We start from the raw sequence: 24,192 nt of genomic DNA, 5'->3' as shown, positions 1-24,192 counted from the left end.
CAGTGCTGAACAACATCTAGTAGTTTACCTTCATCATTACCACAGTGAGGACAAGCGGTATAGAAAAAGGATGACTACATAATAATAATAACAACACTAAAAATGACAAAAATAGTAATATAATCGTCCCTCATTAAATTAATTTCCGCATTAATAGTTTAATATTTTCATAGTTAGATCATAGAAAACCCTTTCAAGACTTTCTAAATATTTTTCAACATGATTAAAGCACCGTAAACATGAAATAACCCCCCTTTAGTCACTTTTCCAGTCTTATTATTCAATGTTTACACCAAACTGCTAACCAATTAGCCTTGAATTTATTTCCTCTAAACTTAAAAAGCAGAAAACTTACCACTTCCACATGGAATGGGAGAACGTTTTTCACTCCATGTCAGACATGCTATAGTTGACTTCATGGAGTGTTAAGGTAGTGTAGGGAAAGGTAAGGTAATGTCTCAATGTATTGTGTCATTACTGCCACCTTGTGACCAGGATACTCCACATCACTTGTACTTCACTACTTGACCATGTTTTTTACAATAATGATGATGTGACGTAAAAATAACAGTAATGAACTTAATGGGAGGTAATACTTTGGAAATTAAACAGATGGGGGTCATCTTCTGGAAGCTTTGCCTTCTAATCGTGTTGATCCTGTGATGGCGAAACGACATCCTGGCTCCTTTTTTTGTGTGTGAAACTCCTATGTAACCAAATCCTTTCACACTTGGTGTAGAAAAGCATTTGGAGACGATTCGTCACAGTTGCTAAGGTACTTCTTCAATCCCGCCCAGCCTAATTAAACCCAAGCAAGGTGTTATTTAAATCCCCTCTCCTAAAAAAAAAACAATGCAGTCACTTCTATCATGGCCCTGGGTTGGGTGAGGTTGTGTCTTTTAGCAGGTCTAAGTACAGTTTGGAATAGAACACAGGCCTTGGCAGTGTCCGAACAATGTATGACGGATACCAGTACTTTCCTTTGGGAAATAAACCAGGACAGGCCCAAGGAATATGCAGTTCTCAGTAAGTGAGTGTACCATTGTGTTTGGTTTTAGCCATTTAACTTAAAATAGAAGATATTTTACACTTGGATCATTTCTTCTTAAACTGGATAAATAATACAATGCTAATCAATGTAGACCTAGCATTGCTTGACTCACTATCTTCAGTGGGTTTATTTGCTTTCCCCTTATTGTTAACATAAACATTTTACGGCATTACAGAGTTTATATGCGTTTATGTCCGTTTGTCATTTTGTGTTCATGAGTTTTTCTATTGTTTACAGTCGTCACAATACCTCAATTGCCGCCATTTTCACGACCAGATTTATCGAGATGCTCGTTTTATCCGCCGGATGAAGACGCGGGGTAAACATGATCGCTAACTATGCGGGTGTAGCAAAACAAGCACACCTTCATCTTTTAAGCTAGCCCTAACCATAACTGGTCATCTAAAAATAGAAATGTCTATTCATTTTTCAATGACAACTTGTAACCGAACTGTATCAGCAAATTATAGCCACATTAATAGTTTAAACACACTTCGACATTCATTTCTTGTTAGCTTGTATCCAACGAAAACAAGTTAAAATAAAATGATGTTCTCACTCGGGTAGTGAAGTATAACCACAGCTGCAGTTACTGTAATGGCCAACAGATGGCGACAAACCATCCACAGTCATTGTATGTGTTTACAGTATGATATTATTTATTACCTTTATTCTGCTGTGCATTGGCAGTGTATGATTCTTTTGGAAAGATGGGTAGTAATGTTGACGGAGGTTCTGTCAACCGGCCCGGCCTTCTGCAACAGTGTCGCTCTGCCCAGAGTCCGACCTTCTCTGGACAGTACTGTCAAGTGTTCCTCATGCAGGTCAGGACAATTCAATGGAAATTAAAACTACACAGCATTAAATGAAAAATATTAATATTTACTTTACTTTCTCAGGGAACAATCCAATATTTTGTTGGTATCTGTGTTCCTGATTCTTGTCATGAAGAGGAGATACAAACGTTGGTACTGTACGGTCAGTGATTTTGAAATGTTTTGTATTCATAACAATATTGCACCTACAGTCCAAAATGTGTTCTGCCTCACTCAAACAGATACATTTAAGTATGGCCACATGTCGCTCATTCCTCCTTTACCTGCTATCTTGGTCAATGAGTCCACCCAAGAGATGATCATGACACATTGCCTGTCAAAGACCGTTAACCCTGACGCAGCAGATATCACATGCCTGTAAGAGATCCTATTGAGTGTTCAACTATTTATTATCAATGCTAACCTACTAAACCAAAGGCTGTTTCTCCCACAGGTTTGTTTGTTGCGTAATGATAGCGATTCCTCTCGCAGCTACTCTGGTCACCGCTACAATTAGATGGCAACGGAACAGAGCCATCATGCCAAGTATAGAGTCCACCTGTTTAAACCACAACCTCAATCTGTACGGGACTATGAAGACTAATAGTTCCACTAGTGGAGAAATAAATGTTAGCCAAATGGAGGACTCTAGTAAGTACAAAAGTACATTTACAATCTATTAGACAACTAAAAATCGTTTTTGTATTTTGTATCTATTCCTAGACACCATCAGCCATGGATCTTCGTGTTTTCCTCAGAGCCGTGTCTTCCAGTGTCTCCAAGCCTTCTCCCTTCAGACGACCAGTCGCGGTATTTTCAACACATCCTCCACAAGGCTCCCCGAAGGAGACTACTCCTCTTTGAACGGCATCCGTGTCCTCAGCCTGTTATGGATCATGTGTGGCCATTCTGCACAGTTCCCTGTGATAAACAACTTAGGTACGAGCAGGTTACACCTTCCCATACAAGGAGAAACTTTTTCAATTGTGTCATCTGCAGATAACTACAAAGACTGGAAGAAAACGGTCGAAAGAAGTCCTCTGTATGTATTTTCATTCAGTGGACCAGTTTTTCTGGCTGTAGACACCTTTCTTCTGCTGGGGTAAGACTTATTCGGGAAATTCCAAAAAATGCATTCCTACTGATCAACTTTGGGAACTGTACCTTGAGTTGCCCACAATCCCAAAAACTCTTGATCTGCAAACACTCTTAAAAATGCTGGGTTGTTCTTTTGACCCAACCGCAGGGTTGAGCCTGTTGGGTCATTTAATTGGGTATTCTGAGAACCCAATTCGCTGGGTTATCTCTGTTGGGTGCTAAGTTATTTGCTGCTGGGTTGGGATTTCCATTATCTTAAAATAAAAATAAAAATAAAAATAAAAATAAAAATAAAAATAAAAATAAAAATAAAAATAAAAATAAAAATAAAAATAAAAATAAAAATAAAAATAAAAATAAAAATAAAAATACAAATACAAATACAAATACAAATACAAATACAAATACAAATACAAATACAAATACAAATACAAAAATAAAAATAAAATATATGGTATATTGGCAACCCAATTTGCTGGGTTGAAATAACCCAGCAGTGTAGTAAATATGAACCCAGTGTTGGGTCATATGAACAACCCAATTGTTGGGTTAAGATAACCAACCCAACTTGTTGGGTTAAAATAACCCAACGCTAGGTTGGTCCAATATTTAACCAGCGCTGGTTTGGGAAAACCCATATTGGGTTGTTTTTAACCCAGCATTTTTAAGAGTGTAACCAAATACTACCTTACCGCGGCCTTTGAGTGTATTTTCAACTTTGCAGCAGTCTAATCAACCTCACCTCAAAAGCAGTACCTGTGTTTCAGGGGTCTGCTTAGCGCCAGGTCCCTACTGGTCTCCATACAAAGAGCTGAAGATAAACTGAGTCCAAATCTGGTGATGGGCTACCTGTTCCGGAGGTTTAAAAGGTTATCTCTTTGTGAAGTGCGTGGAAAGTTTGTCATTACAAGACCAGAACATGTCAACTGCTTTTGTCCATCTCCGTGACAGGATCCAGCCACTGCATCTCTTCGTAATGTGTCTCACCGTTGGACTTATATCTGTGATCCACTGGGGTCCTTACTGGTTTCCATTCATAGACAACTTGATGGATTGTAAAACGTACTGGTGGGGGAACTTACTGCTCATCAGCAATCTACTGCCAGTCCATGAGATAGTAAGTCGCTCATTCTTAGCTTCTGCTTTCGTATTGCAATAGTTGTTTATGCTACAACCAAAACTCCTACAGTGTGTCCCTTGGACTTGGTACCTCTCTCTGGACTTCCAGTGTTATGCCACCACTCCTCTGCTGGTGTACTTCTACAGAATGTATGTCAAAATCCAATCGAAGTCTAGACCGATGACTTAATAATCGCTCAATAGCCTTGTTGCATCCTCCAACAGGAACAGATGTGCCTTTACCGTGGTAGCAGGAGGCCTGCTGTTGATGACCATGTTGGCTAGCTCTGTTGTAACGGGACTCCTGCGGCTACCGGTCTTCCAGCCTTCTACACTGTAAGACTTCAAACAGCTTTGGAGTCCATCGCTTATACAGGGAAGTTCATTTCCAAAGGGAGACGTCATAGGATGAATTAATTTAAGAATAAATTGGAATTTTACAAGATGAATTTGAATAAGGGGCTATACGATGGTCGAGTGGTTAGCGCACAGACCTCACAGTTAGGAGACCCGAGTTCAATCCCACCCTCGGCCATCTCTGTGTGGAGTTTGCATGTTCTCCCCGTGCATGCGTGGGTTTTTCCAGGGACTCCGGTTTCCTCCCACAATCCAAAAACATTCCAAAAACATGCTAGGTTAATCTGCAACTCCAAATTGTCCATAGGTATGAATGTGAGTGTGAATGGTTGTTTGTCTATATGTGCCCTGTGATTGGCTGGCCACCAGTCCAGGGTGTACCCCGCCTCTCGCCCGAAGACAGCTGGGATAGGCTCCAGCACCCCCGGCGACCCTTGTGAGGATAAGTGGTAGAAAATGAATGAATTAATGAATGAATGAATAAGAAATATGATAATTTTACAAGAATAAAGTCGAATTATGAGAAGAAAGAAATAATAGTCACAAATTACAATTTAGGAACATGACATTAGAACTTTAATTTCCTTACATCTGACCCTGTACTTTCTTTTGTACAAATTATTTTTGCTTCTTTAAATCCAAAGATCCTGTAATTTAATACTTTATACATTAAAAATGTATTTATCTATTTTGCAGGACATCTGAGAATTATGTCTTGTATTATTATGTGAAGCCCCACACCAGATATGGACCATTTTTAATAGGAATCTTCACCGGAATATACTTGACCTGTAAAAAAGGCCAGCTCTTAAAGCACAAGGTAGTGTTTATCTCGCTATATCACGATGATGCACAAGTAAATGCAGTTACACTAACATGCTTGTATTATTGCTCCAGTGGCAGGCCGTGCTTGGTTGGTTGTGCTGTCTATCCATCTTGGCGGGGCTGGTCGGAATGGCTTATGTCCTCAGGGGTAACCCGGCGCACCCCTCTGTGCCACATGCGCTCTACCAGGGACTGCACAGACCAGTCTGGGCTCTGGCTATCACCTGGATCATCCTGGCCTGTGAGGAGGGTTATGGAGGTAAATGCTGGCCTAAACTGGCCATCCATCCATTTTCTATGCTCCTTGTCTTCATTAGAGTCACAGGCGAGTGTATTCCAGGTGACTATATGAGAAGAGGCAGGGTAGATCCACCTCAAGGATCACGTCTTCAATGAATGTGAATGTTTCACCTGCATCTCCTGACTATGAGGCCAACAAGTTAACCTCTTGGTCGCTTTGGACTGAACGCATGACCCAAACATCATGTTAATGTACTCCAATTTTGATCGTCATTCTCCATAACCTTCCTTAGGTTTGATCCATAGTGCGTTATCGTTGGGTCTCTGGGTTCCTCTCGCCAACATCAGTTTTGCCTGCTACCTGATACATCCCGTTTTCATCCTCATCTACATCGGTCTACAAGAGACGCCCATCCACTACTCAGACATCAACTTTGTAAGTCCTGAATTACTCTGTGCCTTTTCGCTGTGCATTTATTCTACTTTTTGTGCTTTTTAGATGTACCTGTTCCTGGGACACGTGGTGCTCACCGTAGCGACAAGCTTTGTTTTAACCATGCTGGTTGAGAAGCCCTATGTTCTCCTAAAATGGAATAGGAAATAGAGACACAATTAAATCAATTGAGCCTGCTGAAGTATTTTACTTTTCCTGGTTTGTCTTGTGGGATTTTGTGTTGATTACGTAAAAAATACATAATAATTTTCAGTGAAACATAGTAGATGCACGACATACGGAAAAAAACATTTGGAAAACCTGTCACACATTTGACAATGACAAGAAACGCCACTTTTGATGTGACTGAACAATTGCAATTCTCCGCCCGACCACTAGTTGGCAACCTATTTGTAAATAACACCATAAAAACTAAGAAGAAGAAAAGCTCCACATAACAGCATGGCGGCTGACATGAGATTACCAGAAATTAGAAAAACAGTCTCTTTGTCACTTTCTAACGGAGACAGGAGAGATTTAGTCGTGCCCGGTGATGTGATCACTTCAGACTGCGGTTTTATGAGGTGGGTTGGTGTTTTTGTTCAATATCCGTGCTAGCTGTCTGCGTGTTGTAGCGTAGCCATGTACGCTAGCATCTACTGTATGTATGGTACAGTGTTAAAAAGGTAAGCCATATACGGTACTAAGATTTATAAAATGATAATTCATCTCAGGGGCCACGGTACTTATGTCGATGAGGACAAACTGACCGCTTCTGTGGCTGGAGAGGTGCAGCGAGTAGACAAGCTAATCTGTGTGAGACCACTAAAGACCAGGCAAGTACGGTGGCCGATGGGGGCAAACGCAAATATCCGATCTCTTCACACACACACACACACACACACACACACACACACACACACACACACACACACACACACACACACACACACACACGAACCAAAGCCAGAAACACACAAAGTAAATATGCTGCAATCACAATTAATTGTAATAGACGGGGGACGTTAGTAGAGCAAACCTATTTCTACGGCCGAGCATTTAGAAAAATCTAAAGAAAAAGTAACCTTTTCATATTGGCATCTTTCTTCTGGCCATCTTGTCTAAAAAGAGCAAAACATGCTCAGGACTACGTTAAAAAGCCATAGCATTTCAGTGTGTGGAATCAAATGGAATCACGATGAGCCAATTCAAGAAACAATACAAGCAGTTGATGTTTGCTAAAGGATGAAGAGTCTTGAACCAGTCATGATGTGCTATACGTATATATCACTATATTGACACTTACTATGGTACCCATTATGTCATTGGATGGTCATATCACCTCGTACTTTGGTACGTGAAAAAAAACAAAACAAAACCTTAAACCATATTAGGAAAGCAGGAAGTGAACAAATGTAACAGTTACTGATTGTAAAAGTACCAGATGGAGGGGTAGGATTTAACAAGTTTTGCTTCTTCCTACTCCTTTTGGACATGTGGAACTGTGAACTGATTATGTGATGCATTCAATTGTAATCTGATGCATGTTCAAATGAAATTAAACCATTACCATGTACCATGTATTTGTATTTGTATTTTTGTTGGATTACAGGTTTAATGGTGAGGTCGGTGATGTGGTGGTTGGCAGGATCACAGAGGTAAGATCAGCTTGTATTTACTTTCCAAGGACACTGACTGAACATTGGGTACTTTCCTAGGTGCAGCAGAAGCGATGGAAGGTGGAGACAAACTCTCGACTGGACTCCGTTCTCTTGTTGTCCTCCGTCAATCTACCCGGAGGAGAGCTGGTAAAATGGAAAAATGCATTCGATGTTTTCCAATGGGACCCTACTTGAAGATGTTTTGGTGTTTTACAGAGGAGAAGATCAGCAGAAGACGAGCTCACCATGAGAGAATATCTCCAAGAGGGCGACCTCATCAGTGTATGGCTTCTGTGACAGGTTTGCAGTATTTCTTTCATATTTTTATTAATTTCTCACTTGTATTGTGTGTGTTTTTAGGCAGAGGTGCAGTCGGTCTTCTCAGATGGAGCTTTGTCACTTCACACTCGCAGCTTAAAGTACGGCAAAGTAAGTCCTACTGATGTGATGATAATTAAAGTGACTTGGATCACACCCGGAAGGATGCGTCCAGAATGATAATGCGCACTTATTTTATTGCAGCTGGGTCAGGGAGTCCTTGTGCAACTTTCTCCATCCCTCATCAAGCGTCAAAAAACACATTTCCATAACCTCCCGTGCGGGGCCTCCATCATTCTTGGTAATAATGGCTTTGTGTGGCTCTATCCCACACCGGGACAACAGGAGGAGGAGGCTGGGGGCTTCTACACCAGCCTGGAGGTGATATATGATAATATTTTCTGTATTTATTGAGCTGTGTGTCTTCATGTATGGTTTGTGTCCGCCTTCTTAGCCTGTCAGTTTATCTGATCGTGAGGTGATCTCGCGGCTGAGGAACTGCTTGCTGGCTTTGGCTGCACACAAGGTCCTCCTGTACGACACCAGTGTTCTCTACTGCTATGAATCTTCACTTCAACACCAGGTATGAGGCTTTTGGAGGTATGCTTTTGCTTTGTTGTAGGACTCAATGGCGTCATCTAGTGGCCAAACTGCAGAAACACTGGGAAAACTACTCATCAAGTCAAAAGATGCTTCTCCTAAATGCTATATATATATTCTGTAGCTAAGCAGAAGTACTGCTGTCTGGCATGATATATACATTACAGAGCATTGTGTGTCGCTGCAGGTGAAGGACATCTTGAAACCAGAAGTGATGGAGGAGATTGTAATGCTGACACAGCAGAAGCTGATTGCACAGGAAGGTTAAATAGAGTGTCATCCACACCAGCAGCTGAGTCATACCCTGAGCAAATCAACCTAACGGAACATTTCGCCCTTTGTTGGATGCTCCCTTCTTTAATTTAGTTCTGCTGTTCAACATCCAAAAATGTAACTTTTTGTAATTGTATGCTTTTGTAAAAATGTAAACATAATTTGTACAATAAATGTTAGAATTTGCAGTGCTTCTCATTGCACACTTCATTCACCGTCCTCATATACTGAGCAGCCAGACTCTTTTCTATGTTAATAGTACTAGAATATTGTAATAAAGTAAAAAAAAAAACAAGGAATGGTTGAACTAGGTAAAAATCTTTAAGAATTAAAAGGCTAAAACAATTATCTTCCTGCAGAATTTTGCCAAAGGTGGTTGTCTTGCCAATTTCCAGTTTTTGCAGGCACAAAGTAGGCTACACAAGTAAAAGTACAGGTTCAAATTTTAAAAGTGACTGCAGTACTGTTAAATTGTTTACTATGGTTAGAATGTGCATACATATAAACTGTGTGTCCTGTGTTGTACTGTGATTATAACTATTATATTTATAACTATATCCACAAATTAAAGGCAAACTCATTGAAGGGTTTTGACAATCTTGATTAAAAAAAAAAGTGATGGTATCGTCAATATTGAACCTGTATTTACTTGATATCGAGTCGACGCCAAAATGTGTAGTATCCCCCAACACGAGTCTGCACTCCCAACTTCCTGTTTCTGGCACTACTAGCCCACGCACGCATGTGACGTCACACGCTGCCCCACCCACATATTTTTGTCAACCACCTTGCATATATTGCAAGTATGGCGGCCCAGGCAGCAACTCGCCGAGTCCTCAGACAAAAGTTCGCCGCTCCGAGTCTCACATGAGAAGGATGAGTAAGTCACGGCCAAAAGCAAGAAGAGCAGCGCGGCGACAGCGAAGTGGGCAGCGGCCTTGATGCTGACACAAGCCGGCCGGTGGTCGGCGGCGGCGTCCGGCTGACGGTGCAGTCGCCTGGATTTTGTCTTCGCCTTCCAAGTTAAAAAACTCTCCCGGTGAGGGGTGAGGAAGGAGCTCGGAGTGTGGATGCGGAAGTCCGGAGGAAAAGTTAACACCCCGGTTGTTGGATTAAAACAAAAAACTTTTAACTTCACAGATTTGGAGGCGAAAGTGCTCCCAAAAACTGCAGCCAACTGTTGACTACTTCGGTGCACTTTCAAAGGAACCAGCGGCTAATGCTAGCTAGCCTACATGGCTGCCTTCACCGCTAAACATCTTACGATAACTTTATATCACCACGTAAGTTAGTTTTCACCACCTTACATCTTTAAATGTGTTTGCAACAGTTTTAACAAATCTTTAACCCTATTACCCAAAGTTTAAATGCCGTTTTGCAACTTTAAAACCCAGTGTGGTTAAGTTAACAATAGTCAGATGCTAACTGTCTTGCAGGTTCATTATAATTGCATACTTTTTTATCATTTGATATACTGTACATAGTTCCAGTTAGGCTGTCAAATGAGGAGTAATGTTACATTTTAATCAAAGTAAATGGACACCCCACCCTTCAAGGTAACATAAGTAACTTAGTGAGCACACTTTTGTTTATAATTGACAGAAAGACTGGCTAACATACATGGTCACTTTATTAGGTACACTTGTACTATTCTATTTGCACTTCATGCAATGGCTTCCTCTTTGTAAATTGAACGTTTTGATTGATGTTGTTTGCAAATGCATAACCTGCATAATAATAATAATAACACTCTGTTTCTTCCCAGATTCCTGTGAAGCACCCCAACTTCCATTAATGCATGTTAAAAGGAGCCACACCGCAGTAGTACCCATCTACCTCACTCAAACTCCAGGAGGAAGCCAGGGAAAAGGACTCCTCCTGTCTTCCCTCCTCTTACACCCTTCAATTGTCAGACGCCGCGCGACTGAGTCCAGCTTGGAGCGGTCCGGGCTGCGGCCTGGCATCCTGCCCTTATGGGGCAGCAGCCGGGGAAGTTTGTAGGGGACCAGAGGAGACCCAGTCTGCCGGCCTTCATCAAGGGGGTGAAGAGGGACTCGACGCGCCATGGGAGCCAGCCCTGCAATGTGTTTGCTGTACACGGTAAGAAACAAATACTATCAGGAAGACCTTTCCTTTACTGCATGTCCTCCGTTGATGGCACAGTGATTAAGAATGGGTTTCCCTTAGGAGAGGGGGCCATTTGTTTTTTATTGTCCTGAGGTACATTCTAAAAATATAAAATTGGAAAAAAGTTCAGTAATTTTCCAAGAATTAAGTCAAAATATTGTGAGGAAAAAATACCTTATTTTTTGTAGCATAAAGTTGAATTATTAAAGACAGTTGTACTATTATGAGAACCAAAACAAACATAATTTGGGGGAAACATTCTATAGTCTTATAGGAATAAAGTTATAATTACGAGAAGAAAATTTACAATAATAAAGTTAATATTTGGTGGTCATACCAAATGATAAAAAAACAGGCTTCACTACACATCTTAATGCAAACAGTCTAACAACAATCTAATGCATGCAGCAAATGAGTTCATTGCAAAGGCTGCAATGATTAAATGCAAACAGCACAGGGTCTCCAGACATGGTGTGAAGGTTCATTGGCTTTGTTCAGCTTGTTTTGTTTGTGTGATTAGTTATCTTGCCACCAGAAAGCACTTGTGATAAACCGCAACCACTGTGTTTTTATTTGTTCGCTTTGTATCCCCTTGATGTAATGGCTATTAAGGCTCTGGAAATGTAAGAAAGACCCGCGGGTTTGCATCGGCAACAAATAACGTAGCTCAACCCCCAATTTACGGCTGAGCCTGCAGATGTTTTTCATTTGACGTAACCTCATACGTTCCGGTCGGAGGTTATAATCCTGGGATATACATCCAGAAAGTTGTCCTTTTTGCTGTTGCAGTCCTCTGACAGGAAGTCAAGCGAACTGAAGCATTGAGTTGCTGCTTGTTGGGTGTTGAGTTGCTGTTTGTAAATCTGTTGATTTAAGTCACTCGGCAGTCATTGCATGATTGCATTACTTGGGGCTATTCATTGATCCTGTGGCTGGGAATGCCTTGGCACTGGTGAGAAAGTGGAGATGTTATATAACGATGCTGGTTTCAACATGTATGGGCAGCCCACGGCTTTCGTAAAAAAAAAAAACCAAACCATCTGAGGACGTTTGGGAGTGAAAGTGTGCGCCATGTTGCTATTGTGACTGATGCGATGTGCAGACGATGCTCAGATTGGTTGCTGCTCTAAAAATGATTACAAAATGGCTCATGTAATGCTTTTGTGGTACAATCATGTACAAGATAACCAAGGTACAGTAGATTTAGAATCACGGTGACATAAAAATGGCACATTATTGTCATGTTTTAAACATTTTTGCTACATGTTTGTTGTTGTTAGCAATATTTTTATAATGTAATAGTTATTATAAATAATATGAGTTTTTTTATGTACAGTAAACCTCGGATATATCGGACTCGGATATATCGGAAATTCTCTCACAACGGACAGATAAAAAAGAACCAATTTTTCTGTAATGCATTTCCAATAAAAATTAATTGCATATATCGGATTTTTTATAACGGATTTCTCCTATTTCGGACAAAATCTCCAGTCCCGTTCCAATGCATTTCCATTAAATTTCCCTCGCATATATCGGATGGCCGCATCGTGGCGCTCCGATTCGCCGAATCGTGACAGGCCGCTATACAACGTCATTTGCAGCGTTTGCAGCGTTGCCTGCGCGTCCAGGTACATTGGAAACATAGTCAAGGAAGTGCCTTTTTATAACGGATAAAATCCGTTTTACGCATATACCGGATATAAATCCGATATATGCGTAAAACGGACATTTTCCGGTATACGCATATAACGGATTTCGCTTATATCGGACAAAACCAGTGGGAACAATTGAATCCGATATATCCGAGGTTTACTGTATTTAAAAAATCTAGAGGCACGGCTTAGGGGAGATTTGTCTCGCATGAGTATATCTCATTCTTTTTTGTTGTTATTTATTCAGGACACAAGTTTGCCCATAAATAATGACGAAAAATAAACGTAAATGAACTGTGGAATCCACATCTTTCTCTCCAACTCCTCACTGATTTTTTTCCAAGTGCCTAATTCTTATTGAATCACTGTTTAGTGCAAGCCTAGATCATTTTTAGATTCCACTTTAAAAGTCAGCTTTACAGATGCCATGACACTGTCTCGCAATGTTAAAGTATCCTTTCTAAAATTCCTGGATATACAGATGGTGATCCGGATCAACCCCAGAATTTAATCAGTTTTTCCATATCCCATTTCTGACAATTCCTGAAAATGTCATCCAAATCCATTCAGAAGTTCTCAATTTATTGTGAACCCATGCCTATAGTATTAAAGATGATGACGAAGTGGTATTATTTATTTGAGGCACAGCGTTTATTTAGTCAAATGCACATCAGGGTAGTTAATTGGAGTTAATTTCTCCCATTTAAGACCCCAATAGCTGATTTTACAGAACAACAATTTTGATGTAGATTGGTTTGAAGCAAAGAAAACAAATAAATTCTGCCTTGTCTTTGAAGCGGATGCATGCCAAGTGTCTCACTAACTGATAAGTTTACCAAATGTGTGTGTAGAGCTGTGAATACTTCCCACTGCCTCTTGCATAACTCAGACGTAGAGCTGGGGGGGTTTTGCAGGACAGGGAAGGTCAGAAAAATAGAGCGAGCATGTTTGCCGGTAAATGGATCGAACTTGGCAACGGGTGGGTGCCAGTGGCTCCTATTTGTTTTCCCCTGGCGATGAGCAGGTTGGACCGTCCAATGGGTGTGAGTCACACAGTACACGAGGGGGGCAGTGTCAACACATCATTTTACATCTGTGTATGCCCCCCCCCACCTCTGTGTGTGCAAGTTAGGTTTAATACAGCCGATATCATGTGGCTTTTCCTCGGCAGGTTCAGACCTCACACTTGCTGCTGCCTGGGAGGGGGGCAAGCGAGGACCTGTCTTATGTTGCCGTCTCATCGACGTGCGTTATTTCAGATAGCATGACCACTGCATGCTTCATATAACTGAGTATAATGTGACGTGGTGCATTGAATGTGACCCAGTTACTTGCTGCAAAACAGACCCGAGCACAAGACCTGATTGCAGCATACTATGGTATGTTGACATTAACACAAAAGCACATCCATCATTGATATTTAGTCACTGCTACCAACATGTCGCAATAGGCTAATAATAACTTCATGTCATGTGGTTAAACTTACTGAAAGCACCCTTAAAGTCATTTTCACACACTTCTCAATTACACTATTCTGGTACCTCCTGGGACTTACAATAGTTGACAAATTCTATATATTGGGCCTTTTGAGATGAACAGGTATTATGTTATTTCACCAGTAAAGAATGCATAGACTTCCTCCAGCATAGTATGTTTAGATATTGAGAATTCTGCCCTCTAGTGGTGACACCTATAGATACAGTCATGATCCCCCCTTCCTTTTCCTACTCATGTAAGCATTCAGTGACATCATTTGATTTGTGCATGTGTGTTTTTTCTTCTTCTCCGCATTAACAGCAGCTGCATTCAAGTGCATGTGCAGTAAACCGATCTCTTAGTGTGTAACTGGCTCTTTCTTGGCAGGAACCCGTGGAATCTATACAGTCTAGACACCAAATCTCCTTCTATGATCCCCATGGGTCCTGAAGGTTGTGTGTGTGTGTATGCAAGTTGACACTCATAGGCTGCCATTCAGCAGGCGCCTCGGAGTAATGCTCGTACTGGCCAGCTGTTGGGTGGCCGCTCCCTAGTGACTCGCCTTGGCCATCCTCACTATGGACCGGCCCTCAAGTCCACCTGGAAGACAGTCCGGTCCAATGGTGACGGCTTAGAACAGGTGCTAATGTATAAATCACTATGCCCCTTCTGTATCGTCACGGTGAAACAACTGCCAGTGATGTCGCTGGTAATTTCAAATGGGAAAAAAAGCACAAAGGCGAAATGTATGCTTCTTTCCCCCATTGTTAAGCTCAGAGCGACATCACATTTCCCTTAGACGCAGTCCTGATGTCAGGATATTTGGAAAAAGTGTGGTACAGTGGGAATATCAATCCATTCTGCAATTTGTTGATATTTTGAATTCTTCCCATCGGAAATATGTAGCAAGAATGAACCTGTTGCTGTCATCATAATAAAACATTTACTCACTTGTAAAAAGAAGTTGACCTATATCTATTAACAGCAGAGGCAGAGAGCATGCAAAAAGGGACCCTATTGAAATGTTTTTTTTTCTAATCTTTTCCTATCAATAATAATAAAAAATAATGTTATTACTATTAATATAAAAACCAAAACAGCCAATATGTGCATTTTATACCATATGTCTCTTCCTGTCATGATCAACAATTTTCACCAGGATACACATGCTCGCAAGATTTGGTTTTGATGGTGGTGATTTAGTTGCCATAATAATATTATTTATAATAATAATAATAATAATATTGTTGTTTTAAATATTAGTATTTATTAATAAATATTATTATTAATATTCTTTATTATTCAATAATAATATTATAATAATAAACTATTATTATTTATAATAATAATGCTGTTATAGATATTATCAGTATTTATTATTATTATTATTAATAATAATAATTATTATTATTATGGCAACTAAATCACCACCATCAGAACTTGAACCAAATTTTGCAAGCAAGTGTATCCTGGTGAAAATTGTTGATCATGACAAGAAGAGCCATATGGTATAAGATGCACAGTTTGGTTTGCATGTACTGATTTGGGGGGGGGTTGGACTATTTCCAGGTTTTATTTGGTTTGCATGAGTTGGCATGTTACCAGTTATACCCGCTTGTGGCTTTTGTCATCACCACATTTTTGTCCTCTTTTGTTATCAGTGGCAATACTAATGTTGTGGCATCACAAAAAAGCCAAAGAAAAAGCAAGAGCTATCTGTGGAGTTGCCCTTTCCAGTGTCATGCAACTGTAGAAATGTAGTACTGCGAAATGACTCCATTTTTCCTCCATAAGTGCACGAGTGCACGTTTAACACCCTTACACAATCATAACATTGCTTTTTCTTTTGGAAGTTAACTTATGAGCCATTACATTCTTTTGTTGCACGTCAGGCTATGAGGGATGTGTTAATACGTTGCTGGACTCGCTTGTATAGTCACCCAGGGAACAAAAACAAACAAGCGTGTTTTAATATGGACTGTTAAATTGCCCGTGCCGTGAATGGTTGCCCTCTATTAGTGAGTCCCGTGATTGACTGGTGATCGGCATAGATGATTGAGAGAAACGCTAAGTTGCGGCGTCTTGTTATTGTAAGACTGTTGTTCCAAAAGACGTCACCGTGTGCTCTGCTTTCCTGTGCTCCATTTGCATGCTGCGCCAGAGGTCTACTGAGCGATATTGTCTTCTCTGCATGCAGAGAGGCTTGAAACACAGGAACAAAAGCAGTGGATGGACTCACTGCCGCCACTCCTCACTTCTTCCATTCATTTTAGTTTGTCTCATTCAAACCCTTTTAACATAACGCTGTTTCATTTGACAAAGTTTTTCAAACTCGACACCCGAGTGGTGACACGATGTGCATTGTTTTGTTCACAACAATTGAAGCTGGAAGGCATGTTGTTGGTTTCACGCAAACGGTTTTGCCGAGCCAGTGAGTCTTGCCATGATTGTTGTTTCCACCCCACACATCTTGTATGCTTTTGTTTGCTATAGCATCTGACCTTGTTTTTTTTTGTCTTTCATCTATTTGTGTTTTCGAAATCTGAGACGCGTGTCTTTATTTTGAGCCTTTTTGTATATTAATTCCTGATTTGTGTTGTTTTGTCTTATTGTGGGACCATCCTCATGCTTACATATGGTTTGCACATTTGCAAGCGGAACCAAAGGCACATGAGCATGGCGTACAAACATTGTGTGCACACTACAAATCTTTGTGCTAGGTTTACGGAGCCTAGTCCGAGGTTGTGATGCAGGACTTTTCTCGACTGCCTTTTTATTTTGACTCTGGTAAAACAATGGAATAGAAAATATGCGCTTATGTGCCAACATTATGAGTCATGAACCTTGATTGCAACGTTCAACATGCTTTATGCACTTTACCATGTTTTTGACCCTTTTTTTCTGGCCTGAGAGAACTGAACAAAGTTTCAGATTTTTGTCCCCCTATAATATAATCTTAAGCGTTATAGGGCTGCAGCACAGCGGTTTGATCTGCGCTGGCATCTGCATTAGTTCACGTTGAGTCGCCCACCACAGACTGATGCTAAAGGACTTAACCTTGAACCGGAGCAGCCAAATGTTTTGTTCCTAAGTGTCCATTCTCCCCGTGGACGTCTCTCTCTCTCTCTCTTTCTCTCGCTCTCTCTCTCGAGTGGGCAATTATATGCAACTCAAAACCTCTTAACCTCATCTGACTGCAAGCCTCAGACACTCTGACTACATTCTTCAGAAGACCGTAAGTAAAAGACAGGCACCCACACACACCATTTAAATACATGGTACCTGTGGTTGGTTCTGATATTTCACGACACTTAATTGAATTATTCACGGAGCACAGAATCCCCAGTAATTACAAAGTTTGCTCAACTTCTAGCGCAATCAATCTTCCTCCCTGACAGTGTTGTAGCTCTTTTAGTCCAAATGTATGGCACACATTCTCTACACAAACAGCAAACATCTGCACTGTGCTGTAATGTAACGTTTACATTTTTCACTTGCTCTGCACTCGATCACACACTCCGCCAATACGCTCGTCGTAGGTTTATCCAAAGGCATTTCTCCTGGTCTGCAGTCTGTTGAAAATCCGCTTTGGGGGAAATGGAAAATGAGACTGAGTAGTCCCAGACCCGTTTTGCCGCATGGGTCTGGTGTTGCCAGGCTGAGCATATGGAAGGTAGAACTTCAAAATACAGCCACCATTAGGCCCAGTTTCTTTGGCGACGCTCTCCACCACTGACATCAAACCTCCCCCAAAAGACTTTAGAAGAAGTTGTGAAGTTGAGGGGTTACATCATCAGTAAAGGTCCTATTGTTGGTTGTACGTCAGCGCACTATCTTGATTATAAATCACATTATTCCCCCATGAGCTCACTTTTAAACCATGTGCTTCATGTTCCTCCTCCATCTGCAGCATTTTTTTTTCCTCCCCGTTTTTTCCACCTTGGTTTTTATTGCCCCTCTTCCTTCATCCTCTCATCTCCCCCCAACCCTGTATAGAACTGCGGTAAATTAATAGCCCCCTTCTCCCAGGGAGAGAAGCCTCGCGTTTCTTCCTAATTGGATGAAGGAATACAAATGTTTGCCATACCAGCACTGCACGGCTTTATCAGGTGGGCCATTATTAAAATGTCAACAATTTTGAATAAGACACAGAGGTCCCTCAATCGTGTGTTTGTGGGTAGCCCAAAATCTAGTCTTGATGCCTAGTCTTGAGTTTAAACAAGCTTTTCATAAAGCCATACTGGGAACACGACTTTCACCTCTTCTCAAGCACTGAATGAAACAAATGCTGGTTGGCGCTGTGGCAAAACCTTTTCGATATCAACCGCAAAAGTCACTTTATACACGCTAACTATGCACTTATTCACTGTAATAGATGCCATATATAACATACACAAACATAACATTAAGGAGTTATCTGCAATAGGATGGCTATGTAAGCGACAGTGCAAACATGACGGTCCTCTCTGAAGTGGTGGGTTTATATATAATCTAGCTAAGGATGCTAACAATTGTGTTTTATCCCTTCTGAAGTCCTAAATATTGAAGATGAGTTCCTGTGTATACTTGAATTTTTTTTTAAGTCTTTGGATTTTTTATTTGGGTGGAGCTACCACAGTTGTGAGAGTACAACCTTGAATTATTCAGCTTTTGGAAAGCCCGAAGAAGAAAGATTAAACATGTGTTGCAAGCGCTCGACTTCTGCCAAGGATTAGCCCGTCCTTCCTCATGTGGTCAAACCACTGCGGCTGTCCCCAAATTCCCTGACTGACGTCTTTCTCTCCGGGTGAAAAAGATAACGTTTCTCTTCCCTGCAGTATTGGCGTTGTGGTATGTGTTTTTTTTTTCTTTGCGCTCCACTGCTGATTGTCTTTAATAAGCCGCAGCGCTAATTCCTTAACCTGTAAACATTCCAGGCTGGAGTGAAGAGCGCATGGCTGTGAAGGAAAAGGAAGAGGGGGGTGTTTTTAAAAGTTGGAGGTGGAGCTTCTTGTAAGCATCGGATGACTTCAGCAGGAAAAGGAAAACATTGAAGCTCTTTCGCAAATCCCATCTTAAGTGTTGGAGGTTCTGCTTCTTACCTTTTTTGTGAATGTGTACGCTGGTGAGCAGCTGTTGGTGTGTTTAAGTGTGTACATGTGGTCTTTCAGTGTGTGTGTGTGTGTGTTGCTGGAGGTGGGAGGGCTCAGCTGATGTCATTGAGTGCAGCAGGCCGGTCCTGAAAGAGGCCCTTTGTTGGCAGCTGTAGCACTAACTCGTTGCGCCTCGGCTCCACAGTCCACACGAAGACGGGCAACAGGACAGAGGAATGGCACCGCTGAGAAGACCCGCCTGCCACTGACACAAGCCCAGCGAGATCGCCGGCGCGGGTTTTCGGATCCTTGTTGGACAGGAGGAAAAAAACATGGAGATGCAAAGAAGAGAAGCTTTGTAGACTTTTCTTTTTGTCCCAGCACAAGGACTAACATTCAATCTCAGAAGGTCAATACATTTGAACAGCAGTCGTGGATCAGTTCTTTTCCACCAGCTTTTCTTGAAACTATCCTTTTGTGGGACACATGTAAAGGAGTTTACACTCAAGAGAATTTCAACAGCAGTAAGAGATTTGCAAAGCGGGAAGGGACGGAAAGCAAATGAAAATGTTGGAGATATGCCTGAAATTGGTGGGGTGTAAATCTAAGAAAGGGCTCTCGTCCTCCTCCAGCTGCTACTTGGAAGGTAAGAACACCTTTGATGGTAATTCACACTGTGCGAGACCGGCTTCAAAGATCATGGCATACAGGCACCAATTTTTTTTTTTTTTGGCTTTGTGGAAACTGCCGCTGGAATGGGGAGGAGGGGAAAAGCTGCACAGGGGAGGTGAGGAAGGCCAGACACACTGGCTAGCGGCGCTAGGAAAGAAGTGGAAAAAGACGGGAAAGAGAATACACGGAAATCTGACTCCCCGGGTCGTGGCCCACTTTACTGTTGTTTATGAGGAAAGCGCATCTAACCTCGCTCTGCACTCTCCTCACTGATCTTCCTCGCTTTAGCAGATGTTTGCTTTTTTCTGCAAAGTCTTTGTTCAACTTTGCTTCCTAAAGTCACAAATTGATTTCCCCGTGCCTAATGAAACACACCAGGGATTTGAGGGAAACCAGGGCGCACTTGAGTCTTTACATAATCCACATTGTGTGAGTGATTTGTAACGGAAGATGAGCCAAACCCCCCCCCCCCCCCCCCCCCCCCCACTCGGAGTGATGATGATAAGAAAGCTCTTTTGATTTTAAGAACATCTGGTTTGAAGCAGGAGCTTCTTATAACCTCTTATTGTCATATTGGAATTAACATAACAATTCATCCATTAATATTTACCTTCTTTATCGTTACTATTAATCGCTCTCTTTGAATGTTCTTGATTCCTGTTTCCATGGTAGTGTTGCATCGAGCAGATTGATGCTCATCGAGGTGAAGGTAGCTCATCCACACTTTCATGTTTTCACTCAAAAAGATCAAATTTTTCACCTTTGTAGCTTCCCCTGTGGGTTGGAGGAAGCTAGCATTAATGTAATACAAATATCCTCAATGCTCAATGTCTTGGGGACAATCAATTACTAAGACATTTTGCTTGATGGCCAACATGCTTATCTGTCCCCTTTTTAAAGGTGTGTATCAAGGTGTGTTATTGTGATTTGACTAACATTTATTGTGGGTACCCATCAATCTGTCTATCAAGTCATTTTGCCCCCTCTTATGCTAAAGAAAAATAGTCTTGAGCCGTAAACATTTTATTCTTGTCAATTTCTACAATGGAATACAACAAATGGAATTGAAGTTTGCGTAGCCTTTTTAGTCCTTCCTGTATTAATTTGTGTAAAATCAAATTAAAACACACACCACTTTAATATAATCAAACGCATACACTTGCAGCTGGGCAGTTTTAAGTTGAGGAACGGACTGTAGGCTCTCATTTGTGGCTGATATAATGGATTATTGATTTTTTTTGCTTAGCTTACTGGTATTTTCATGAAGCCATCCGCCGGTAAAGGCAAGGGCTATAGACGTGGATCAATCTTGAAGATATACATTATTTAATAAAATAAAGTGTCATGACGAAAGGAGCCACAACAAGACCACACCTTTTTTGTGTGCCAGTAGACACCATGGGGTGTCCTAATTTGTTCACATGACTGTATTTATATTTCCAAGTAGTCCGCTTTTTGAAAGTACGCGTGTGTTGCATCACCGGGTGAGTATTATGTGCGCTTCTATTGCTCAGAGCGGTCGAGTCACGGCTGTAAATTCTTTACAAGCCACACACACACACACACTTAATCATCTCGTTGTCATCTCCGCAACGCAGCCAGGACATGCTGTAATTTCTCCCACTGCAGTGACTCTGAAAAGGGCCCGCAGTCGTTTTTCCCAACTTTCCATTTTAATACGCTTTTAGTTTGGAGTGGGTGCCGTCCCTCTCCCGCGCCATGTTTTGGTGACTTGTCACCCTCTCACAAAGGCCTGCGGTATTTGTGGCGCCTCAAGTGGACTTGTGTGACACAGGACGCCCACACACACTTTCCAGTCCAGGACCAAACGCAACTGGTTATATTGGAATGTTTTGCCAAGAGGTGCTCCTTTATCTCTCACTGGACAACCTTATCGTAAAGGAGGGGTTTACCTTTTACTGCTTCTGCTCATTTATTTATGTCCATCCGTTTGTTAGCAGGAAGCTCCAACTAACCAGTTAGATTTTTTTTATTGGCCTGCGTCAATAAAATAAAATCTACATTGCCAAGAAGGCTTAGCATTCGAGGGAAAAACGGAAGTATATGCTGTTGTTGGAAATATGTTGGTTTGTTAAATAAGTAACGTTACAAAGTCTGCTACGTTTAGTGGTTGTGACCAAGAACATCAATGCTTAGTTGCTATGGGCTCTACAAATGAATGTACGCTGGAAATAAGTTCTGGTAATTGTTAAAATGACCACAAATACGCAAAAATACTGTTGTATTACATGTTATTGTGTAATGTATCATACCTGTTACTACATGTTAACAGCATTTATATAAAACCTTTAAAAAAATGTTGTTGGTGTTGGGAAGAGGGCTTTTTACCCGAAATAGGTGAATCCCATTACGTGCATTGTTAGCTGCCTCATGCTAGGAGTTTTTCACTATATAGAATGCACAGAAAAAGGAAATGTTGTTTTAAAAGTGCAGGTTTTCTTTTTGATGGAACATGGCTTGATGCAGCAAAAATCCAAAATGGACTCATCTTGGCTTGTTGCAGTCAAAGATGGTATTTCGTCTTCCTTTTCTTCCAGGGACTCATTCCCAAGTTAAGGTTATCATATTTTGGTGAAGGTGTTGTCATTTCCTCATGAAAACATTGTCTGGAGAAACAAGCATGGGTGTCTTTGCTGTTGTGTAAAATATGTAAAACACTAAATAGAAATAGGGTTTTCAATCCCTCTGCATGCCATTTCCTGCATTCTCATCATGAAACACAATATATCCTTTTGTCCTTCCATTTTAAACACGGTGGAGGGGGGTGGGAGGGGAGAAAAAGCCTTCCCTGGAATTTTGATTATGCACACGCATGGCTGCCTTCTTTTGCAGAGAAATCATAGCCTTGCAGTACAGTTTATTGTTTGTATTCTAAGCTTTAAGTTTGCACCAATAGGTTTTTTTTTAGTTCATTGACGTTCCACCTGCAACCCTTTGAAACTATTTCTTCTTTTTTTGCTGAAAGCTGCCTTGTTGCAGAAAGAATGCTACACGTGTGACTGTGTGTGTTGTTGAAGGGCGGAGTTAACATTCTTTCAAAACATATGTGACAGCTGCTTCGGCTTTGGCTAAACTGCTGTTCAGGGTTCCATTCACTGTTTGTCTCAAAGACTCTCCATGTTTGAAAATCTGTTTATCAGAACACAAAAGATGAGAGAGGTTTTAGTGCAGGCACATACATTAAAAAAAAAAACGTTCCAAAATGACTGACTCTAACCAAAACTGACACAGATCGAATCCATTTTTCTAAAAGAAATAATGTAAATTAAATCATGTTAATACAGTTGGGAATGCACATAAATATCAACATTATATCAACACATAAACATTTCAAGTTACTTTTACCTTCATTGAAGATTGTTGACGTGACTGTTCCCAAAGACCCCAAGTGGCAGCGAGATCGACTTTCCTCTTTAACACCACCTTTCTGTTATTTCTTGAATTTGTGTTTCTCACCTCGGTAACCCCAAGTGGAGCCAAGAAAGCATTTTGGTGAAACACTGTTGAATTAAAGAAATAACTCATGACAAAACAGGAAGATGGTGTCCGTATGGTGTGTTTGGGAACAGTCACGTCTTCAGATTGTGGGATTTTTTTGTAAGAATCCCAGAAGTGAAGACTCCCGCTGAGACACATTCTCACGGTCCCATATGTCCTAGTTACCCAGGTAGTAGTCGCGGAAATGAAAACTAAGCGGGCATAATCCAGGAAATGAAAAGTTATGTCGACAGCTGAAGAACTGCAAGTCATGTGACCCACGCCTATTAATCTAAACCAGGCCATGGGCTCAAACAGCTGATGACCTGCATGTGAAGCAGCCATGGAAGGAGAGCGTAATAACTGACATTATAGACGGAAACACACAACATATTGTTATGTGCAAAGCTATGTCACAACCTAACACACTTCCACTTCCATCTTGTGCATGTATACATTAAGATTTGTTTTGTTTTTCCAGAAGCTCTCCAGAGACCGGACTTTGAGGGTCAGGGCCTGAGTGAAGCGGCTCGCTGGAATTCCAAAGAGAACCTGCTGTCTGGACCCAGTGAGAATGACCCCAACCTGTTTGTGGCTCTCTACGACTTTGTGGCCAGTGGCGACAACACACTCAGCATTACTAAAGGTGAGCGACAAGTCGGTTTTATTTATGCTGTATAGCGCCAAGTCACAATGGAAGTTGCACTTTGGCCACAGAGGCAAGGAAAAACTCCCTCTTAGTTTTAAGTAATATGGTCATGAATCCATGGCAGACTCTCAAAGTTCATTTTTTCCCCTGACCATGATGTAAAACAATACAGATCAGCAGGACAAACAGAGGAAGGAAAGAAGATTATCTTCCAATTCCAGTGAAACATTGGAATTTGTAACAATGTATAGTG

At 41.2% G+C, this 24,192-nt stretch overlaps 3 protein-coding genes across 7 annotated transcripts in view; all 3 read left to right on the top strand.

Moving 5' to 3' along the window:
- Positions 1 to 744: 744 nt before the first annotated feature.
- On the top strand, positions 745 to 6,132 carry oacyl (O-acyltransferase like). 2 transcript variants are annotated; one of them, XM_058061576.1, is made up of 15 exons: positions 745 to 1,026; positions 1,742 to 1,875; positions 1,951 to 2,029; positions 2,109 to 2,244; positions 2,321 to 2,517; positions 2,590 to 2,805; positions 2,866 to 2,968; positions 3,732 to 3,833; positions 3,916 to 4,081; positions 4,154 to 4,233; positions 4,309 to 4,419; positions 5,137 to 5,260; positions 5,338 to 5,524; positions 5,799 to 5,941; positions 6,005 to 6,132. In XM_058061576.1, exons 1-15 carry the CDS (start codon positions 870 to 872, stop codon positions 6,107 to 6,109), a joined length of 2,040 nt encoding a protein of 679 aa, XP_057917559.1. In that variant the 5' UTR covers positions 745 to 869; the 3' UTR covers positions 6,110 to 6,132. The 2 variants fall into 2 exon arrangements, with proteins under 2 accessions (XP_057917559.1, XP_057917567.1); XM_058061584.1 differs by having other exon boundaries at positions 877 to 1,030.
- Positions 6,133 to 6,353: 221 nt separating this feature from the next.
- exosc2 (exosome component 2) lies at positions 6,354 to 8,984 on the top strand. Its single transcript, XM_058055107.1, has 9 exons — positions 6,354 to 6,522; positions 6,673 to 6,774; positions 7,551 to 7,596; positions 7,657 to 7,746; positions 7,816 to 7,881; positions 7,960 to 8,028; positions 8,122 to 8,298; positions 8,372 to 8,500; positions 8,705 to 8,984. The coding sequence occupies exons 1-9, from the start codon at positions 6,401 to 6,403 to the stop codon at positions 8,783 to 8,785; spliced, it is 882 nt and encodes a 293-aa protein (XP_057911090.1). The 5' UTR covers positions 6,354 to 6,400; the 3' UTR covers positions 8,786 to 8,984.
- Positions 8,985 to 9,571: 587 nt separating this feature from the next.
- The window catches only part of abl1 (c-abl oncogene 1, non-receptor tyrosine kinase), a 22,074-nt gene continuing 7,453 nt past the window's right edge, over positions 9,572 to 24,192 (top strand). For 3 of the 4 annotated variants that reach the window (XM_058055085.1, XM_058055065.1, XM_058055093.1), the window contains exons 1-3: positions 9,572 to 10,073; positions 10,556 to 10,890; positions 23,772 to 23,936. In XM_058055085.1, coding sequence (XP_057911068.1) covers positions 10,764 to 10,890; positions 23,772 to 23,936 — 292 coding nt within the window. In that variant the 5' untranslated portion in view covers positions 9,572 to 10,073; positions 10,556 to 10,763. Of the gene's footprint in view, positions 10,074 to 10,555; positions 10,891 to 18,982; positions 19,767 to 23,771; positions 23,937 to 24,192 lie in introns of those variants that run through there. The other variant, XM_058055075.1, reaches the window with a different exon arrangement.

Source organism: Doryrhamphus excisus, chromosome 2 (assembly GCF_030265055.1).
Source record: "Doryrhamphus excisus isolate RoL2022-K1 chromosome 2, RoL_Dexc_1.0, whole genome shotgun sequence".
NCBI classification, from domain to species: domain Eukaryota; kingdom Metazoa; phylum Chordata; class Actinopteri; order Syngnathiformes; family Syngnathidae; genus Doryrhamphus; species Doryrhamphus excisus.
The sequence above is the reverse complement of the archived record's forward strand: the minus strand, read 5'-3'. Positions and strand labels throughout refer to the sequence as shown.